This window comes from Thermobia domestica, chromosome 11 (genome assembly GCF_964235325.1).
Source record: "Thermobia domestica chromosome 11, izTheDome1.hap1.1, whole genome shotgun sequence".
In the NCBI taxonomy this organism is placed as follows: Eukaryota; Metazoa; Arthropoda; class Insecta; order Zygentoma; family Lepismatidae; genus Thermobia; species Thermobia domestica.
Window position 1 is genome coordinate 3,984,892 of NC_137464.1, and position 18,254 is coordinate 4,003,145.

The window sequence follows — 18,254 nt, forward strand, 5'->3', positions numbered from 1 at the left end:
AACATGGTGAATACAGACAGACAGTAAAGGACTAGTTTCAACTAGATTTTCAAGTACATCTATTAAAATCAGCACAATTTAAGTGCACTAAACGACAAAATTATGAAAATTGAATCGATAACGGATAGTGGCGGAGTAAAGGGGGCGAGGGGTGCCCCGTCCTAGGCCCCCCGGACCATAGATAAAAAATAATTACTAAAGAACCTTGTTAGCATGAGCCATACAAGGACCGTCAAGGTTTATAATCCACACCTTCCCTAAGAGCAAACGAAATTAATTACCAATCGATACACCAAATAAGGGATGAAATAACAGAAATATAAGTCCAAAAAATAAAATAAAATAAAATAATTCGTGCCGGATTTCCGTATAAGTTAAACAAGTTATAGCTTAGTGCCTCACTCTCTTACGGAAACGCAAAGAAATTTAAAGGAAAAAAGAGCTGAATGTAGATTAAAAATAAATAAAAGGAAAGTTTCATTTTCTTGGGGGGGGGGGGCAAAGAAATTTAAAGGAAAAATGTATGTGAATTAAAATATGAATAAAATGAAAGTTCCACTTTGTTCAATAATCTCAGAGAAATGTAAAGGAAAAATCTGAGTGTAGATTAAAATATAATAAAAGGCAAATCGAAGTATATAGTGTTGTTCACATTTTAAAGTCGTATGATGCAAGTAATGGGGCCTCGTCTGCTAGCCTGCTTCCTAAGGTATCACTGTTTATTTATTTATTTATTTATCAGTTCAAAGGAAAGGCACAAAGAAGGGATCAACGTACATAATGTTTATTAGCGTACTAGAATTCTGGTGCTAAGTAGAAGCTCTTTGGTGCAGACGCTATATTTAAATAGTTTGCTGATTCTTTGTTTTCCTTCTCTTTTTAATTTTGTCTTTTACAAGTCGAAGTTTCAGAGAGCAAAACTCTTTTCCTTAGCTGGTTTCCCCTTTTTTGATCTTGCTTTTCGGCGTATAAATTTACACTTCAGCCCACTAATTTAGAGTGAAAAAATGTTCAATAAGAAATCAAGTATTCAAATATTCAAAGAAAAAATAATTTACGTGAATTATATTGATTCCTTCTATATTTAGATGGAAATAAAACGGAACTACTTTTTACGGAGCGTAATTCGTGTGGATACGTTTTATTTGTTCTTAAGATTATGTTATTTCTGTTGTGGGTTGTAGTTTCCCTAATCCCTAATTCGTTTTCCATCGTGTCCTTTGTTTAAAAATGAATAAAAAAGAAACAAATATGCTATGATAGCCCTGGTGCGGTTTTATTTTTAGATACCAGCCTGAAGGCGGTTCTGAGCGTTAAAAAATATAGACAGGGATGCTGAATGTCACCCCCATTTATTTAATATATCCCAGATTTAATCACACACAGCAACGGGAAAGGGGGGAGGAATTAACGGGAACAATAATTATACAAATGAATGTCAAAAATAGCAGCGTATAAATCATGATTGTTCGAGAAGGGGCCCCAATCTACTTCACTGGCCCCGGGCACCAGTTTGCCTTACGCCGCCAGTGATAAGGGACTAAGCCTAGTTTCAGACGGAAGCATTTATCGTAGCAAAAATCGTATAATCGATATCCTACCGTAGCTTATAAAGTAGCAAATGCTATAGCATTTCCCATGCCATGGCATATCCTATGGCATTTATTGTCGATAGCACCTGTTCTGTTTCGTAGCATTTTCCCGAGCACTTCTGGTCCGATTACAGCGCCGTGCTGTGTTAAAGGGAAGCGAAAGATTTTGTGTCAAATATCCATGCTCTTTGTTTTGTGTTGGAAATTGAATTGTAGTAAAGAAAAGTGAGCTGGAGTATGGATGCTATTATTATGCTGATTGAAAAATATGAGGAGCGTCCTTTTTTGTACAAAGTTAAAAGTCCTTTGTATCATAATAAGCATATGCAACAAAGAGCCTTAGAAGAAATAGCTTCTGATATCTCTGTTTGTAGTTTCGGAGCCACAATTTCCCTCCTCTCCAGTGATTTGTTTGCTACGTCACGGCAAGATACCTATCAAAATGCTACCGTGTAAGAGCACCACATACTTTTGATTCCATAGAATATGATACGAGTTTTTTTTTGGCAGAAATGCTCGATAAATGCTTCCGTCTAAAACTTGCCTAAGGAAGAAGTCGAAGAACGAAAGTACTCTATGAAGAAAAAGTGCTGCAGAGGCACCCTAAATTAGGAACGCTTTGTCCATGTACTCTTGCATTATCTCAAGACACTTCATTGCTGTTCCGCCCTTCTCCGAAGAAAAACTTTCTGGTTACAGCTGAACGTACGTTACTGCTAGTGCTGTCGAAATCGGTTTTTGAAAAAAAAAACAAAAACCGGTTTTTGAAAAAGTGAAATTTCATAAAACCGATATGTCGGTTTTGAAAATCGCATTTGCGGTTTCGGTTTTCAGAAAACTGGTTTCCTCAAAAACCTAAAACCGCAAATGTCACAAAAATTCGGCAGCACTAGTTACTGCAAACCTCAATACTCGTCTTTTTCTATTTTGCATGTGTTATAGGTGAAAGTTGAAAAAAATCAATTCCAAAATTATCTTCAGGTTCCCACAATACAGAAGGGAAGATTTTACCATTGTAGCAATATTACCAAGTACAGCATGTTTTGATAAGCTATTCGCTTTACTTACAAACATTCAGTTTATTTAGGTAGTAAAAAACGTAGCCTAAAGAAAAATCAGAGATTATAATATTTAAAAAAGTCTTGAAAATAAATTAAAATTTAATTTTATTCTGCATTAACTTAAAAATCTCTGGGGAAGAGTTCTAAACCTCCCATTCCCCTTGGTACGGCCTCGAAAAGCCGTAATTTTGTTTGTTCCATTAGTCTATTTTCATTACGAGAAATTGAGATAAAAAGAAATGTAGATAACTGATTGAAAGAATAAGGTATAAAATACTACTATACAGGGTGTCCGAGAAGTCCTTCCCTGATTACAGAAATTGATAACTCAGGCTAGAAATAAGATAGAAATATGAAACTGGTGATGAATTGTTTACAAACTATAAAAGTTTTGGTCACATCAGTACACTTCCACATGAGTATCCTCAGCGAAGAAGAATGGCCCGATAATTCGATCGTGCAATAACGCGCACCAAACATTCACCTTTGGACTGCCTCTGGTGAACTCCTTGACCTCCCTGGGGGGTTCTGAACCCCAAATGCGTACATTATGGCGATTCACTACTCCACTGACAAAGAATGTCGCTTCGTCGGAAAAGGCTATTCGTCTGAGATAACCATTATCGTCCTCAATACGTGATAGCATTTCGACCGCAAAGTCATATCGACGTGTACCGTCGTCGGGCAACAAGGCCTGAGCGAGTTGCACTTTGTAAGCACGAAACAATAAACGTTTGTGTAAAATGTCATGGATAGAGCTTTTTGGCATCTGTAATTCACGTGAGGCCCTGCGCACCGATTTCTTAGGACTTCTCAGAAAAGACTGCCGCACAGCCTCCACCGTGTCTGCTGAGGTTCTTGGTCGACCAGACCTCGGAAGGTCAGCAACCGACCCTGTGTTCTTGAACTTCTCATACCAGGCTTTAATGCTCTTGACATCAGGTGGAGTCCTCCCAAATGTTGTCTGGAACTGTCTCTGCACCGTGGTTGGTGATCGTGTCTCATGGTACCACAGGACACACTGTGCCTTCTCCTGGTTGGTTGGCATGGCTTCTTACTTACGTACTACAAACCTAGAACAAAAAAAATTGAGACTTGGTAAAACAGAACAAACCTAACACAGACAAAAACTTTTATAGTTTGTAAACAATTCAACACCAGTTTCATATTTCTATTTTATTTCTAGCCTGAGTTATCAACTTCTGTAATCAGGGAAGGACTTCTCGGACACCCTGTATTCTTCTATAAATTTTAATTTGCAGTTCATTGTTTGATTTTGTTTAAAGCGCCACTTTTAGCTCGTGGAAATTAGTCAACAATAGTGCTGTCAACGCTGCTCGGGCAAATCTTGATTTGAACGTCAGGAGACCGCAGTTCCTCCCCTCTGCTGCCCGCGTTTCCCTTGCGTACTACACACAGAGCAGTCTATCACGCTCGCTGCTCTGTTGTGAACGTGGTGTGATGATGAAATGCATATACGCAAGGGGTAAAGCAAGCGAAGAAAAGAAATGAAACGACAATAAAATAATATTCTAAATATTAATAAATATCTTAAGAAGCAACAAATAGCCCAGGATACTTGGAGGTTCATGTACTCTTGCGAACTGCACAAGGCGACGCCACTAACTATATACCAAAAGTTATTTCATTTGGCTTTGTCATTTAGCCGTGATGATCACGCACACAGAGTTACATTCAATTTTTTATATAACAATTTATATATTACAGGTGATTCAAAAATATGTTTTTCCAGTCTGTCGAAAGTCAAGTGGATATAGTCCTATTGCTTTTATTTCAATTACAAATATCAATATCCAAAAGTGCCTGAAGTTCTTTTTTCACTTAGATTTACTCATCTCAGATAAGTAAATAGAAACATGAAAAAATACGAAAAATAGAGGCCTTGAAAATAGAGCGTAAACAAATTCACCAGTGTTCAGAAGATGCTGTTTGCAATACACAGAACAGAGTGGGTCGTATTTGTTGGTGGGTCAAAGTGGGTCGGGTGTGTGGTTGGTCACAAACTTCTCCTTCCAAAACCAACAATTTTGCGGTGGGAGAAAAAGCTCTTTGCAACTGATTGCATAAAAGATTAGCCCAGCACAGATGTCCACCAACACTATTGGAAACATGTGTGGAGGCTGCAGCGTCTGTCGAACGTTCGCCAAAAAAAAAAAAAAAAAAAAAAAATCCATTCGTAAGCGGTCTCAGGCATTTGGTGTTCCGTACTCGACATTACAAAAACAATATGAAGAAGGATTTGCAGTTAAAGGCATTTAAACATTTGTTTGTAAACAAATTGAGTGATAGTGATGTGCAAAAATGTCAGCAGGCTTATGGGCGAATGCTTGATGTCATTACACCTTTTTCTTGACGGGAAAAATGTTTTTCTTGGACGAGTCTGCAATATATCGCAGTGCAAAAGACATAAATGTTTATATCTGGAGTAAAGAAACCCCATATTTTTTTTTATGAGGAACTTGAACACAATTCACCACATGTCATGGCCTGGGATGCAATGTCTTCACCCACTTTTGGTAGGTCCATATTTCTTTGGCGGCATTTTGAACCACTTCGCGTATCTCACCATGTTACGTGATTGGTTTATTCCATATCTGCAAGATCGAGAACTGTTCGGTTATATATGGCTCCAACAGGATGGAGTATTAGCCCATTATGCTATTGCCGGTACAGACTATCTCAATGAGGATTTCCTGATAAATTGATTGGTCGTGGTTCTGTCCATTTCTCTGTATCTTTAGAGTGGCCTCTCCGAAGTTCTGATCTGCTATATTGTGGCAATGCATTATGGCGTTCATTAAACAAAAGATTGCTGCCACACGTAAGAAACAGTTGAAGAACTTAAGAATGCTGTTCGACGTACATTTACTGCCATCACACGAGCATTGTTGAGAATTTCACATCATACATGGAGAAGAATCATACTCTATGAGAACGATGGTATACATACAGACACGCTGGAATAAATAGTAAAGAATAGTCACACTACCTCAAAGTCACTCTACCATGATCCCACAATAATACAATGTGAGCATCTGTGAATACGTGGACACAGGGCTTTATGAACACTCTGTACTCTACTGTAATTATACATTCCTCTTTTGAAATCAGGATAATATTCCTTCCTGAAATTTTACGAGAGTATGCGCTCATTAAAATGATACCATCAGAAGTTCTTATACTACAAATAAAATTATTTTCAAAACTTAAAATGTAAATAAAGTTTACCTTTACTCAACTCAAGGAGATAGCTTTCCGTTGATTTATCTATCCCAGCAATAAGCCCATTGTAGTTAACCTCGAAGGTTAAAATATTGTCAACTCCTTAAACTTTCTACATATTTTATTTACAGATAATTGTTTATTGTTCAGATTTTCATAGTGGAATTTTAGAATTGTTAAATGGCTGCTTCTGAAAGTTAACGGAGTTTTTCATGTTTCGTTAACATAGAATTAATCTGGTAGAAAATAATAGTTAAGTAATTATATAAATTGTTATATGGTATTCCTACCATTATTAGAATTAACAATTAAGGGAATTATGTATATTTAAGTTCGATTATCTTATTCAACCTCAGAATAATAGATACTATTAATTAGAAGATTAGGCTATACATGATTACCATATTTATTTTCAATCTACTTTAAGAGAATTTGGAACATCTTCATAAAATATGTTGGTGCAGCTGTACAATTTGACTGCCACCACATAATGAGAAACAAGTTTGTAATTTCATTGGAGAAATTAACTCCCATTAGTACTTTGAAAATGCTTGTTTTATTAGTAACTTTTCGTTTTATTATAACTTCCTCTTTGCTATCACAGGTAAAGAAATGTGGCTTGTGTATAGCCCGCTCCCCCCAGTTCTTTGTCACCGGAACTGGAAAAGTCACTACTACTACTTATATCGAGAACAGAACCCAACCAACCCCTGCGGGGCTTCTAACCCGTTCCTACTACTACTACTACTATTGCTACTAACTACCACTACTACTACTACTACTATTGCTACTACTACTACTGCTACTGCTACTGCTACTACCGCTACTACTACTACTACTACTTATACTAAAACTTCCTTACCACAAGATTTACATCTTAAATCTTTATAACATGCGATTCCGATTCATTATGAACTAGTATGAATCGTTAGAATCACTATGATTCGTTAAAAATCACTGGGGGGAGCGGGCTATACTCAATCCAAGAATGTGAATTCCTTCATATAATGACTGCTGCCTGTTTACACAGTCTCCAGAAACTGTTTCTATATCGATATACTACTTTTATTAGATTTGCTTGTTTGAGGTGAATAGACAATCGCTGCAATAGGAGACAAACGAATAACAGTGGATTAGGAAGTCTAAAGTTGAGTGGTATTTGATATTATTGTCACTTGAAATACCGTGTATAAGATGTTGGACTGTGTATGCTTTATGCAATGCTTCCATTATGAACGAATACATAGTAGTGAGGTTTATATTAGGTTAGTGTGAATGAAATGCCTAATTTCACGTCTGGTAGAAAACACTTTAGCAACACCATACAGAAATAGAATAAGGTCACCCTTGTAACCATAAGCGTAGTACACATTCAGCAAATAGGCTGAGGCATCTAGACCAAGGTGACCAGACGTCCCGCTTTAGCCGGGACAGTCCCTTATTTTCAACCGTTGTCCCGTTTCTTTCTGATTCTCAAACGGGACGCCTAAATGTCCCGTTTTTAAGCAAACGTGATCTACGTGTCCCGTGATTATTATTCAAAATATAAATGGTCAATGCTAATTCTACATTCTTCCGTACCAACACTCATTGGGAAGGTTCAGCCGTGCCTAGAACTTCTGAATATTCAAATGAGAATTGAGTGTTCTGTGGTTCAAGTGGGAATTGAGTGGTAATTCTGAGTGTTGAAGTAGTTAAAAGTATTTTTGGGTAGTACTTAAGTTAGAAACGCTGTGTTATCATTCTTACTTGAGTATTTTATAAATTGAAAACACTGCTGAGTCCCAAAATGCAATGTGGAAGTCCCCCACCCCCGTCGCCGAGTCTTACGCGTCCCGTTTTTAAAAGTAAAAGTTCTGGTCACCTTGATCTAGACAGAAGGTAATGCCTTGTCGAACAGGGTTATATGAAAGTCTGCTATTGAGAACATACAATTGTGTGCGATTTTTCTTTACGAATAAAACTTCTTCATAGCAAGAAGCATTGGGGTCATTTGAGTCAAGAATAGCGAGTGATCTCACTATTCGGTGGTGCTGGTTTGTCACATTATGTTTCAGTGACAGCAATGTAAAATGAGCTCCGTGAGCACCGACCAATGTCATGTTCGAATAAAGTTCTCAGAAACACATGCAAGAGGTAAGGTGAAAATGTTGAATTGATGGGTGCCAGCCAACGAAAATCACAACTGAAGATTTGTAGTTCTCCTTGGTAGGAATAACTGGAAAGGTTTACTGCATCGTATTGTTACTTCAGATGAAAAATAAGACATATATTCCGACGTTGGTCGTTCGCCTGGTTTTCTACAAAGAGTGTAATAACAGCTACGAAAATTTGAAAATCATCCATTTTTAGGACCATCAGTAGGGTAGGGAAGGGTCGAGTCGGGGTAATTTAGGGTTAGGGAAGTTTGGACTCATTTCGTTGAAAATAATAGTGTAATTTCTCGTCTCTGCATAAGGATACCAAATGAAGCGTTTCTGTACACCTGCAGCCAAGTTCAAAATATAAATGCTTGTTACATTCTCACTTTAACTATATAGAACCTTGGGCGAAGTAGTTCTTTCCGCTTTCCAAATGTTTTATAACCGCCTGTAAAAAAATAAAGATAATTTCCGCTCTCCTTGCATTTTATCAAGCATACAAACGAGTAAATTATCCACTTCTTCCCGGCAAATTTTCAAAATTTTCCTAGAAACGGACAACGAACTTTGGAACTTATTCCAAAAATAAGAATCTGCTATGATAATGTAAATGGTCTGGACAATGGTTGGGTCGTAATCAATGCCCACAGAATGTGTTGTAGCTGCCACATGTAGGTCAAAGCAAGGTGCGGACCCTTCCTTCCCCACCATATTCAACTCTCTGTAACTATCACCTTTGCTTCAATCCATCCTGACTGCCCTGAATACGTTGTATCGCAAACTCTATACTTCTTTCGCCACGGAATTCTATCATTGGTTGAGTGATGAGAAAGCGTTTGTTCCCAAATAACAACTATTTTAATTAATCAAGTATTAAAATTTTCCTTTCATTTTTGACTTTTGGAAATGACGCACCTGGGGTGAACATTTTATTTACGTTATTTTATTTTGTGATTTCAAATGTCATCTGTAGAAATCAGTTTCTTAGAAATTAGCATTTCTTTCTGAAGTAAAATATTTTGTCCATATTTAAATTTAAAACCTTTGACCTCTAATTCTTCAGCTTCATAAACATATGTTTTATTTGTTATTTAAATGGGACTTATCTACCACCCGTGGCCGCTCTACGGATTTCCGTGAACAAGCTGGATAATGCAAATAATTTAATATACACAATGAAACTGGAACAACATAAATTAAACAAATTAAGTGAAAGGAATTTATTTACAGTTGGACTTGTTAATATTGTTTATAGTTACAAGTTACAACTTAGAGTTGATAACGTTCTGTAATATGCTTAGTTTTGCAGGTACTAGTCCCACCTGTAAAGAAAGAACCAAATGATTAATAAAAATATACTATACAAACATTCCTTATTGACTTATGACAAACACATATTGAAAAGTTACAATTAAATGTATTAATAACAGAGCTAAATCAAATATTTCTACTAAGTATAACAACACGACATATATAATCTGTACGTGCAGCAGAGCTCTATGCATAATAAAAATGTTGGCTGGAGCCGCGATCGAACCCATGACTCCAAGTGCAAAAGGAACTTCATGTACCAATGAGTCACCACGGATCACAATGAGAGAAGGAAAGAAGCAAGTAGTTAAGGGTTAACGATGTATATGTCGAAATATAGAATAAGTAACGCTGTCTAAGGGAATTCAGTGCTGTAGCAAGTATTGGAGATGTCGGTAATATTTATCCTAGAAATATATAGTCTAAATAGTCACTAGACAACAGGCAAACACCAAATGAAGACTGGCATACCAAGGCCAATCTCACAATCACAGCTGTAAGATGACTGTTTCCCGTGCTGGCAACAGCAAGATGAGCTACTGACGTCCACGACATTGCACTGCTACCAATATGGATGGGTTATGTCTAATATGGATGGGTTATGTCTAATATGGATGGGTTATGTTTAATATGGATGGGTTATGTCCAATATGGATGGGTTATGTCCAATATGGATGGGTTATGTCTAATATGTATGGGTTTTGTCCAATATGAATGGGTTATGTCTAATATGGATGGCTTATGTCTAATATGGATGGGTTATGTCTAATATGGATGGGTTATGTCCAATATGGATGGGTTATGTCCAATATGGATGGGTTATGTCCAATATGAATGGGTTATGTCTAATATGGATGGGTTATGTCTAATATGAATGGCTTATGTCTAATATGGATGGGTTATGTCTAATATGGATGGGTTATGTCCAATATGGGTGGGTTATGTCTAATATGGATGTTGCCTACGCTTTTCCTGGTCATGCTTTCACCTGCTGTTCATACGTCAGTATCAACCGCATTCTAGCAACTGCTTGCATATTCTGCAGAGGTATGATGTGGATTGGTGTTGGATATGAAATATTGTGTTTTAAGTCGGAATCTTACGATATCTGAATAGACCAGTTCTCTCTAACCAGTCAGAACTAAATTTCTTTGTGACTGCAGAATTCGCAAACAATAACGCAAACCATCCGCTCGGTCAGAGAGCAAAAATATTTCCAAACGATTTGAAAGAAAGCAAATCAATATATGCGAGATCCCTCTACATAAAATGATTGGTTAAGTATAATTTCCTACGATATGCTATTGATTTTATAGTAGTTCACTAATTATCAATTGACTTCATTGTTCACTTTCTCATGCACCTCCATACTCCATAAGGAAATATGTTGTTGTATTCATCATTGTAGAGTTTAGTTTCTAATTCGTTCAATTTTTCTAATCTCAATCTGATGGAATTAATTCCCTTTCCTAGAAAAGACGCTGACCAACTAAGAACATTCTTAGAATTTCCAGAAGATTTGTCTGCTTATGAGAATGGGGGCCGGGAAGTCAAAGATTAATGTAAGGGACATTTCACATGAACTAGGAATTCCAGGTGAGACTGCTTAAATTTAAGTACATGTATTATTGCTTTTCGTGGATGGTCGTTTCTTCATCTTGTATATTATGTAGTTTATATACATTTTTGTAGTTATACTGAATACACTTTTCTTTCAGTTTTGGGTCCTGGATTTAACGGATTTCAGAAACAACGAACAAACTCTGAAGCAGCCGATTCAGTTTCAATGTCTTGATTTTAAACTTTAAAAATATTGATTTTCTTGTATTATAGAGTATATGTACAGCGTGACCGGCATTTTACACTGTCGGATTGGACAGCGTACTTGATTGAAAACTGTGTTGTGGTGTTTCTCTCCCATTCGTAATGCAACTTTGAATATTAGCCACTGCAGAGGTAGTGTCGGAACTTGGTTAAAACGATCAATGACTGTTACTAGTTTGCGTGTTTACTTTCTATATTAATTTATGTAGTTATTTTAGTTAATTATTTTATGTATTTGTATTCAGCAAACATAGAAAAATGCTCTGTTATGTGCTTGAGTTCATCTAAATTTTAAACAAATGTAAAAGGTCGATCTCTGTAAGGGAAAACGATCGACCAGTGACAGAGAGCTCACGTTTGCTGCGCGTGATTCTTGGCTTGATTGAGCTTGATGTAAACTTGTGGACTATATTGTGTACATCACTTCCATCAGGATTCTCCAATTTCTACTTGTATTTAACATCTACCTCCTTTAGCCTAGAGAAGTAAACTAAGAATTCTCATTTTATTTTGAAGCCTTGACCGCAAAAAATGTTGCCAGCAGTGTCAACTCTCAAAATGTCTACAACTAAAATATAAACAAAGACAATTATTGACAACAAAAACTGTTAGCGTTCAAAATTGACAACAACAAAAGTGGCAACATTACATCCACACATGCACAATATTTTAAAAATGTTAATAGCTTGAAGTGCGAAGTGCAAATATATATTTAGGGTGTAACGGGAGGTAATACAAATATTGCGATAGGTGATTGTATTGTATGTGACTAGTACATGAAAAAAGGTCATATGAACATATACCGCGAAACGCCTGGTAAATTCGAGTAAATTGGGCAAAAGGAGGAACAACGAAAAACACCATGTACGTATTCCCTGATTTGTTACTAGTAGTACCATTAATGCATACAGTGGACAAATGCATAGTAAAGGCTTTTGCCCATTGAGCCTAGATCCTATGCTCCGCGCCAAATGGCGAGATCCTGATTCCAGACCCATGTAATGTACATCAGTTGTGTGAGTGTGTGTGGACAGGTCAGTGTCGAATATCACAGTTGCAGTTCGGGGAGTTGAATGAGCCAACATGCCCACCGTGTTCACAAATGCAGAATACACAGACATAATATTCGTCTATGGGTTCTGCAGTAACAATACTCATCTGGCAGTAAACGAGTACCGGTGTTGATTTCCAAATCGCAGAACACCAAATATTCGTGTATTCGCCAACTCCAGTCCATCAGGGACTATAGCACAGTGTCAACTTTTACACATGCTGAGAGGGAAAGAAGGCTGCCTCGTACGGCATGTCGGCGTATACTGCAATCAGAGGAACGCAGCCTCACAATAAATACCAGACGCATAGCATGTCAGCTCGAGATCGGGTTCGCATTCCTAGAGCTCCTCCACTCTATGTAAACATGTACTATCATTAATTAGGACCACACACCCATCGTAAAATTTCTGCAGGATATTTTCAGGATGTATTTATGCAGGATAACTTTTCGATAGATTTCTTGTCACAGTACCTTCCAAGAAAATACTCAGGGATGTGTGTGCACCTAACATGATGTCACTCTAGGCCATAACCCCGATACTATCATAACGATCCTCAAAATTGACATATCCCTAGTCCGCAGATGTACAGATGTAAAGAATCATTCTCTAGATTGAACAGGGGCTCATCACTGAAGAGTACTTCACCTCGCTGTTCTTGCATCCACTTAGTATGGATAGACGGAGTATTAAGCGGTCGCTACTGTAATGTGGTGTGAGTGAACGCCTCTAGTAGATTGCTCTTCATAAAGAGAAACATAGTGTAGCTATCGACACAATTCGTCTTTTTCCGTCTTTATACTGAAAACGTAGGGATATATTTCGACTCTGTGGAATATTTGAAATTCGTTGGATGGTTTTTTGGTCTAATAGAATCACACATTACTGATCATTGTTTTTTTTTTTTTTTTTTTTTTACATTCAGCAGTTTAGGTGCCATAAATAGCAGACCGTTAATGTCAAGTTTTATTGCCTTGAGTCTTTTAAAGGGGATGTTCCCCACAATAGTCTTTAATATAGCGCGAGGGCAGTGGATACTCCATCATGACAGTGTGTTGATTTCTCTGTTCTGAGGTAAAAAAAAATGAAGGTTACACTGAATAAGCACCTTGAGAATGTCTTGGTGTTTGGAAACCGATCTTCCCATGTTGAATATGTTTCGTTTGTATCAAGTAGCAGGTTAGATCCAGTTTTGAAAATAGTACTACTAGTACAGTCAATAAATTCGTGGACTGCTACCCAAAATATAGGCAACCAGTAGAACCCATGGTTGCTGTGCTCGATGTGAACGTCCACACACACACATAGATACAATTACACAGATCCAAACTGACCTTCAAAACAGTTCAAGCATGATTTTCTCTTTTGACCTGTCTTGTATTAGGTTTTGGGTTTTGGAAATGATGGTGATTTCCAGGTGGATGCTTGTCTCCTTAGTTGTGGATCATAGAGAAGACATCATGTTTTGTCTCCTGTTATTATCCGGTTCAGGATCATTCCGTCAGCGTCAGCACTTCTGATCGTTGGGCTTGTGTCAGAATGCGTGGGTCATGGTGCTGGTTGACACGGGACATGTTCAAGTCATCCGTCAGAATGTTGTGACATGTACCATGGCTGATACGTACTGCTGCTACGATGTCATCTACCCACTGGGAACTGTTAGCGCGTACGACCATTGCAACCTCTTCGATTTTGGTTCTGTTTGGACTGTAGTTGGCCGATCTACTGGTTCATAATTCTCTAAACTGTTTCTCTCCTCCGTAAACCGTTGGTGTCACTTAAACACTGCGCTGCGGCCCAGGGCTTTGTCACTCTGCACTTGCCTGATCATCTGCAACGTTTCTGTAGCTGATTTGCTTAGTTTTTAACAGGACTTGATATTTTCCCATTGCTCAAACTGCGACATTCTCCAAGTCCGCCGCGGCGCAATCAACTCCTTTTATAACAGAAACAGTACGTATGTTTACACTCTATGCTCAGATCTGCCTCTTGCTGAGCCGAGAGATGAACTACCACTGCTTACTCCAGGGTATAACTTATCTGCTGTAATATGCCAGTTGCGCTACAGTGCGTCGAGTCCACGAACTTATTGACTGAAGTAGTATTTACTAGGTTATTACAGATGCAGGAGGAACAATTTGCTGAACATTCTATGGTAAATGAGCATTTAATTAGTTTTATCTTAATACATTGCTTTAATTCAATAACTAATTGCATTTTATGTTATCTTACTTTCAAGTGAAGCAAGTCCGTATTTTCTACAAAGATTTTATAAAGAGATACCCAATGGGCTTCGTCAATAGACCAGATTTCCAGGAGGTGTTCAAAGTGCTTTTTCCCAGAGGAGATGCTTCAGTCGTAAGTACAAATTCGCTTTTCATTGATGTTGTAAACAGTGATGGAACAAATTATGGGTCAAGGACTCACTTGAAGCATGACCTCTGTCTAGGTCATCCGGGTATGGGTGTCGCTCCTCAGACCCAGACAGACCCTGTGACTCAGACAGGTACGGTTACCGGGTCACTCCGACCCATAGGTCTCACTGCCTGTTGGTTTTCCATCACTGATTGTAAGAAGTGAATGTTAGTTTATTCAGCTGAAAATGATAGTAATGACAGAGCTTCATAACAAGATAACACACGTCTTTGCTTTCGCCATATATCCGTCATTTGCAAGTGGCTGCTACTCTGCTTCTGAGCAAGCTGCTCAGGTAGCAAACATAGCGTTGATAGAAGCCAGTGGTGACAGACAAGAAAAAGTTAGTCGGTGGTATTGAAGATACACTAGGGCTACTCGTAAACTCATGAGCAATCGAATACTGGCAACCGTTTCTTATTCCATTCCAGCTACCTCGTTGACAACCCTTTGTTGCTTAGTCTGTCTGTTCTATCAATATCCAAGGCAAGAGTTTTTTTTTTTTTTTTGTCATACCTGTCTACAGACGAACGGACGGACACAGACGTTCTATGAGATTTCCTACACTTATGCGTAGCATAGTTTGAAAGTATAATAATAATAATAATAATAATAATAATAATAATAATAATAATAATAATAATAATAATAATAATAATATACTTCAATTGCAGACATTTTAGTCTAAAGTAAAAGATTGTCTTCTTTCGTGTAATGTATTTCAGCTAGTCCTTCCGGTATCACTTCCTTCCGATGTTTCAAATCCATCAGCTATATTTCGAATTCATAATGGTTAGGTTTCTTATTGACCAATTAGTAGGGCCTACTACAATGAAAGAGAGATTTTAACATTTCCGTTTAAATTTCTTAAAAAATGTGATTTAAAAAGCGAATCCATTACAGATAAGAAAGGTAAGGAAGGATACCCAAAAGGGAATAAAGTGAAGAACCCACTGATCTATGCAGTTTACTTAGCAGACGTGTTTTTTAGGAACGATAATGTAAGTTTTGCAACCTTGCACTTAGATTGGTAGCGGAAGTAACGAAACTACTCCATTCTTCACTTGCAATTCTCATACGTCATAAGATGCTTAACCCTGCAACTAAACGCTGGGGTTTTATGACCCCCGACCATTCTTTTAATTTTATACATTCGGTTAATCTTACCACTCATGAATAAGATTTAATATTAATTCAAATTTCAGACTCAGTTTCAGGAGACATTATTCATGGTTATCCTGTGTGTTAGTATGCTGCAATGTGGTGAACGATGTGTTTCATTTACACTCGATAAAGATATTATATGCAAACAATTAAAACAATTAAATGCAAGTCAGTCATGCACAGTCAGAGTTGCTGAGTCTGTTGACTACAAAGACATAGGCTACTGAGCGAAGTCCTAATTGTGAGGAATAATTTTTTATTGGTTATCTAAGTGCTACTTAGCGCATCTTCTAAAAAAAAAAACAAAAAAAAAACAGATGGTTATTTAGGATCGAGGAATGGTACTCTTGCCCATGAGACAAGACGAGAAATAAGGTTTTCTGATTCTTTTCTTAATTCCATTTAGAAGTTATCAAATTCCTTCCACGTCACGAAACATCCACAAAACTGTGGATCTAACTACATTTGGTTGGAGTATAAAGTGTAATGATTTGTGCATTTTTAAAATTTGGTATATGTTCTTACAATCAGTTTATTAATTTATTATTTTTACAGTATGAATGATGAAACACTAAAATAGTGTTTGAGACGTAAAATTTGGATGAACAAGTATTCATTAGACTCGAAAAATTTATTCTCTCGAAAATGAGACGAGAATTATTCTATTCATTGCCTCGTCTCGAATTTGAAACTATGCTTCTCGTCCCTTGAGCAACATTAAGCAGCATACAAAACTTACAAATCAAGTCTCTAGAAAAGAGACCTTCGGGTATGCAAATAAGAAAGTGGGTAGAATAACCTTATGGGTAGACCGAAGTATATGCATTACCTTTGTTCTAGTTGTGTCTATAACTTCTAGGAAGTAGGTAAAGAATTCCCTTGATAGCGAATAGACTATAAAGAACCTATTTAAATCAAGTTTAGCCACTTTGCTCCGACTTTTTATTTCAAATCCAAGTTATCATTCTTATTATTGTTATCTTCTTGGTATTCCTTAGTTTTCTGATCGAATGTTTGATTGTTTCGACTTTGATAACAATGGAGTAATAGACTTCGAGGAGTTTATGACTGGCGTTATCTCCGCTCTTAGAGGAGGCGTCGAGGAGAGGTTGGTGTGGATCTTTCACATGTACGATGCTAACCAAAGCAACTCTTTAGACAGGAGAGAGCTTCTATCAATGCTTCTGGTGAGTTATTTCTTTCTTTCATGCTGCTCAGATATTGATATCTTAAGTTTGATTTTACTTTTTTTTTTACTTTTTTTAATGATCATACTTTCTTTTCTCGTATCATCGCTCGAAAGTAGTTAAAAAAATGTAATTCTGGTCCATAGTTCCCTTTTATTAATAGAAAGAAAGAAACCAGTCAGAGAATCCTAAATTAAAATAAATAACAGTTATTATTTCTTTCTTTGTTGTAGATGAGATTCAATTCCAAGGATGTTATAAAATAGAGGATCTACCCATATGTATCTTCATTCTAATAACTCAACAAAGCCAGAAAATAAACGAGCATCTGTCAGAGCATCGAGTCTGATTGGCTACTCTCGTTTCCGCCGTGAATGTCGGCTCAAAACATTGTGATCTTATTGGGGAGATGGCGAAACTGTGACGTATGGCTTCACGATTTTGTTGTATAGACAGATCCTGTATTTTATAGCATTCTTGCTCAATTCTGCCAGGTCAAAATAAAATACGACAGATACAACAAAGTTTGATTTAAGCATCCATAGTAATAGTTAATCATACAAGAGCGTTTCACTTACAGAGATCAAATCAAAAGACGAGTAATGAAAGGGCCCTCATTCCGTTAACAACTTTCAATACAAAATTTGTGTTTTAATTTGAGCACTTATAATTCCTTCTTTCGTTTACGTTACTCCGAAAATTTAGCGGAAACTGATGTGTACTCGTATGATGTGGGACTTTTTATTGGGTGTATTTGTTAATTCGTTACAATCATGCAAGTTGTAAACTAATGAATGAAAAACACTGAAAGTTTGTACAAATGGTCTGATATAGGCCTACTCGTACATTAACAGCGTTGCGAATCTAGGATAAGGCTATATTTTCGCAACAGTTATTACATATTCGACATCTACATGTTAAACGAAAACTTCCAGTACCTTATTTGTTACTCAGTGTTGCAAACTAACGACTCTGAAGTATCACAAAATTCTAAAATTTCCAAGTATTTACTTGACTAACAGCACAACTGAGACGGACCACATCTTGATATCATATATTTTGAATAAATGGCAGTGAAGTTATAAGAGCTACACAATTTTAGTCTTTTCGAAATATTCTATTTGGAAAACAAATGCTTTGGTAAGTATGAAAGCTAAGTGTTTATATGGTTTCCAATTGACAAATAAATCATTTAACCATTTAACACAATTTGATATCTTAAAACGTTTCGGAGATAATATAAACATTTATAAAGTTTGTAACA

General features: G+C 37.0%; 2 protein-coding genes across 8 annotated transcripts in view; one reads left to right on the forward strand and one right to left on the reverse strand.

Annotated features, from left to right (window-relative positions):
- Nucleotides 1-6,169, reverse strand: part of LOC145663830 (neuron-specific calcium-binding protein hippocalcin-like) — a 58,351-nt gene extending 52,182 nt beyond the window's left edge. For both annotated transcript variants that reach the window (XM_081729932.1, XM_081729933.1), the window contains exon 1: nt 5,903-6,169. The gene's annotated coding sequence lies outside the window, so the exon portion shown is untranslated. The remainder of the gene's footprint in view (nt 1-5,902) is intronic.
- LOC145663829 (neurocalcin homolog) overlaps nt 6,015-18,254 on the forward strand; it is a 30,226-nt gene continuing 17,986 nt past the window's right edge. For 2 of the 6 annotated variants that reach the window (XR_014127278.1, XM_081729926.1), the window contains exons 1-4: nt 6,015-6,148; nt 10,822-10,944; nt 14,464-14,582; nt 16,802-16,990. Coding sequence is in view for 5 of the 6 variants with exons in the window: in XM_081729926.1 (XP_081586052.1) it covers nt 10,878-10,944; nt 14,464-14,582; nt 16,802-16,990 (375 nt within the window). In the remaining variant the exon portion in view is untranslated. Of the gene's footprint in view, nt 6,154-7,023; nt 7,162-10,821; nt 10,945-14,463; nt 14,583-16,801; nt 16,991-18,254 lie in introns of those variants that run through there. The other 4 variants (XM_081729927.1, XM_081729928.1, XM_081729931.1 and 1 more) reach the window with 4 other exon arrangements.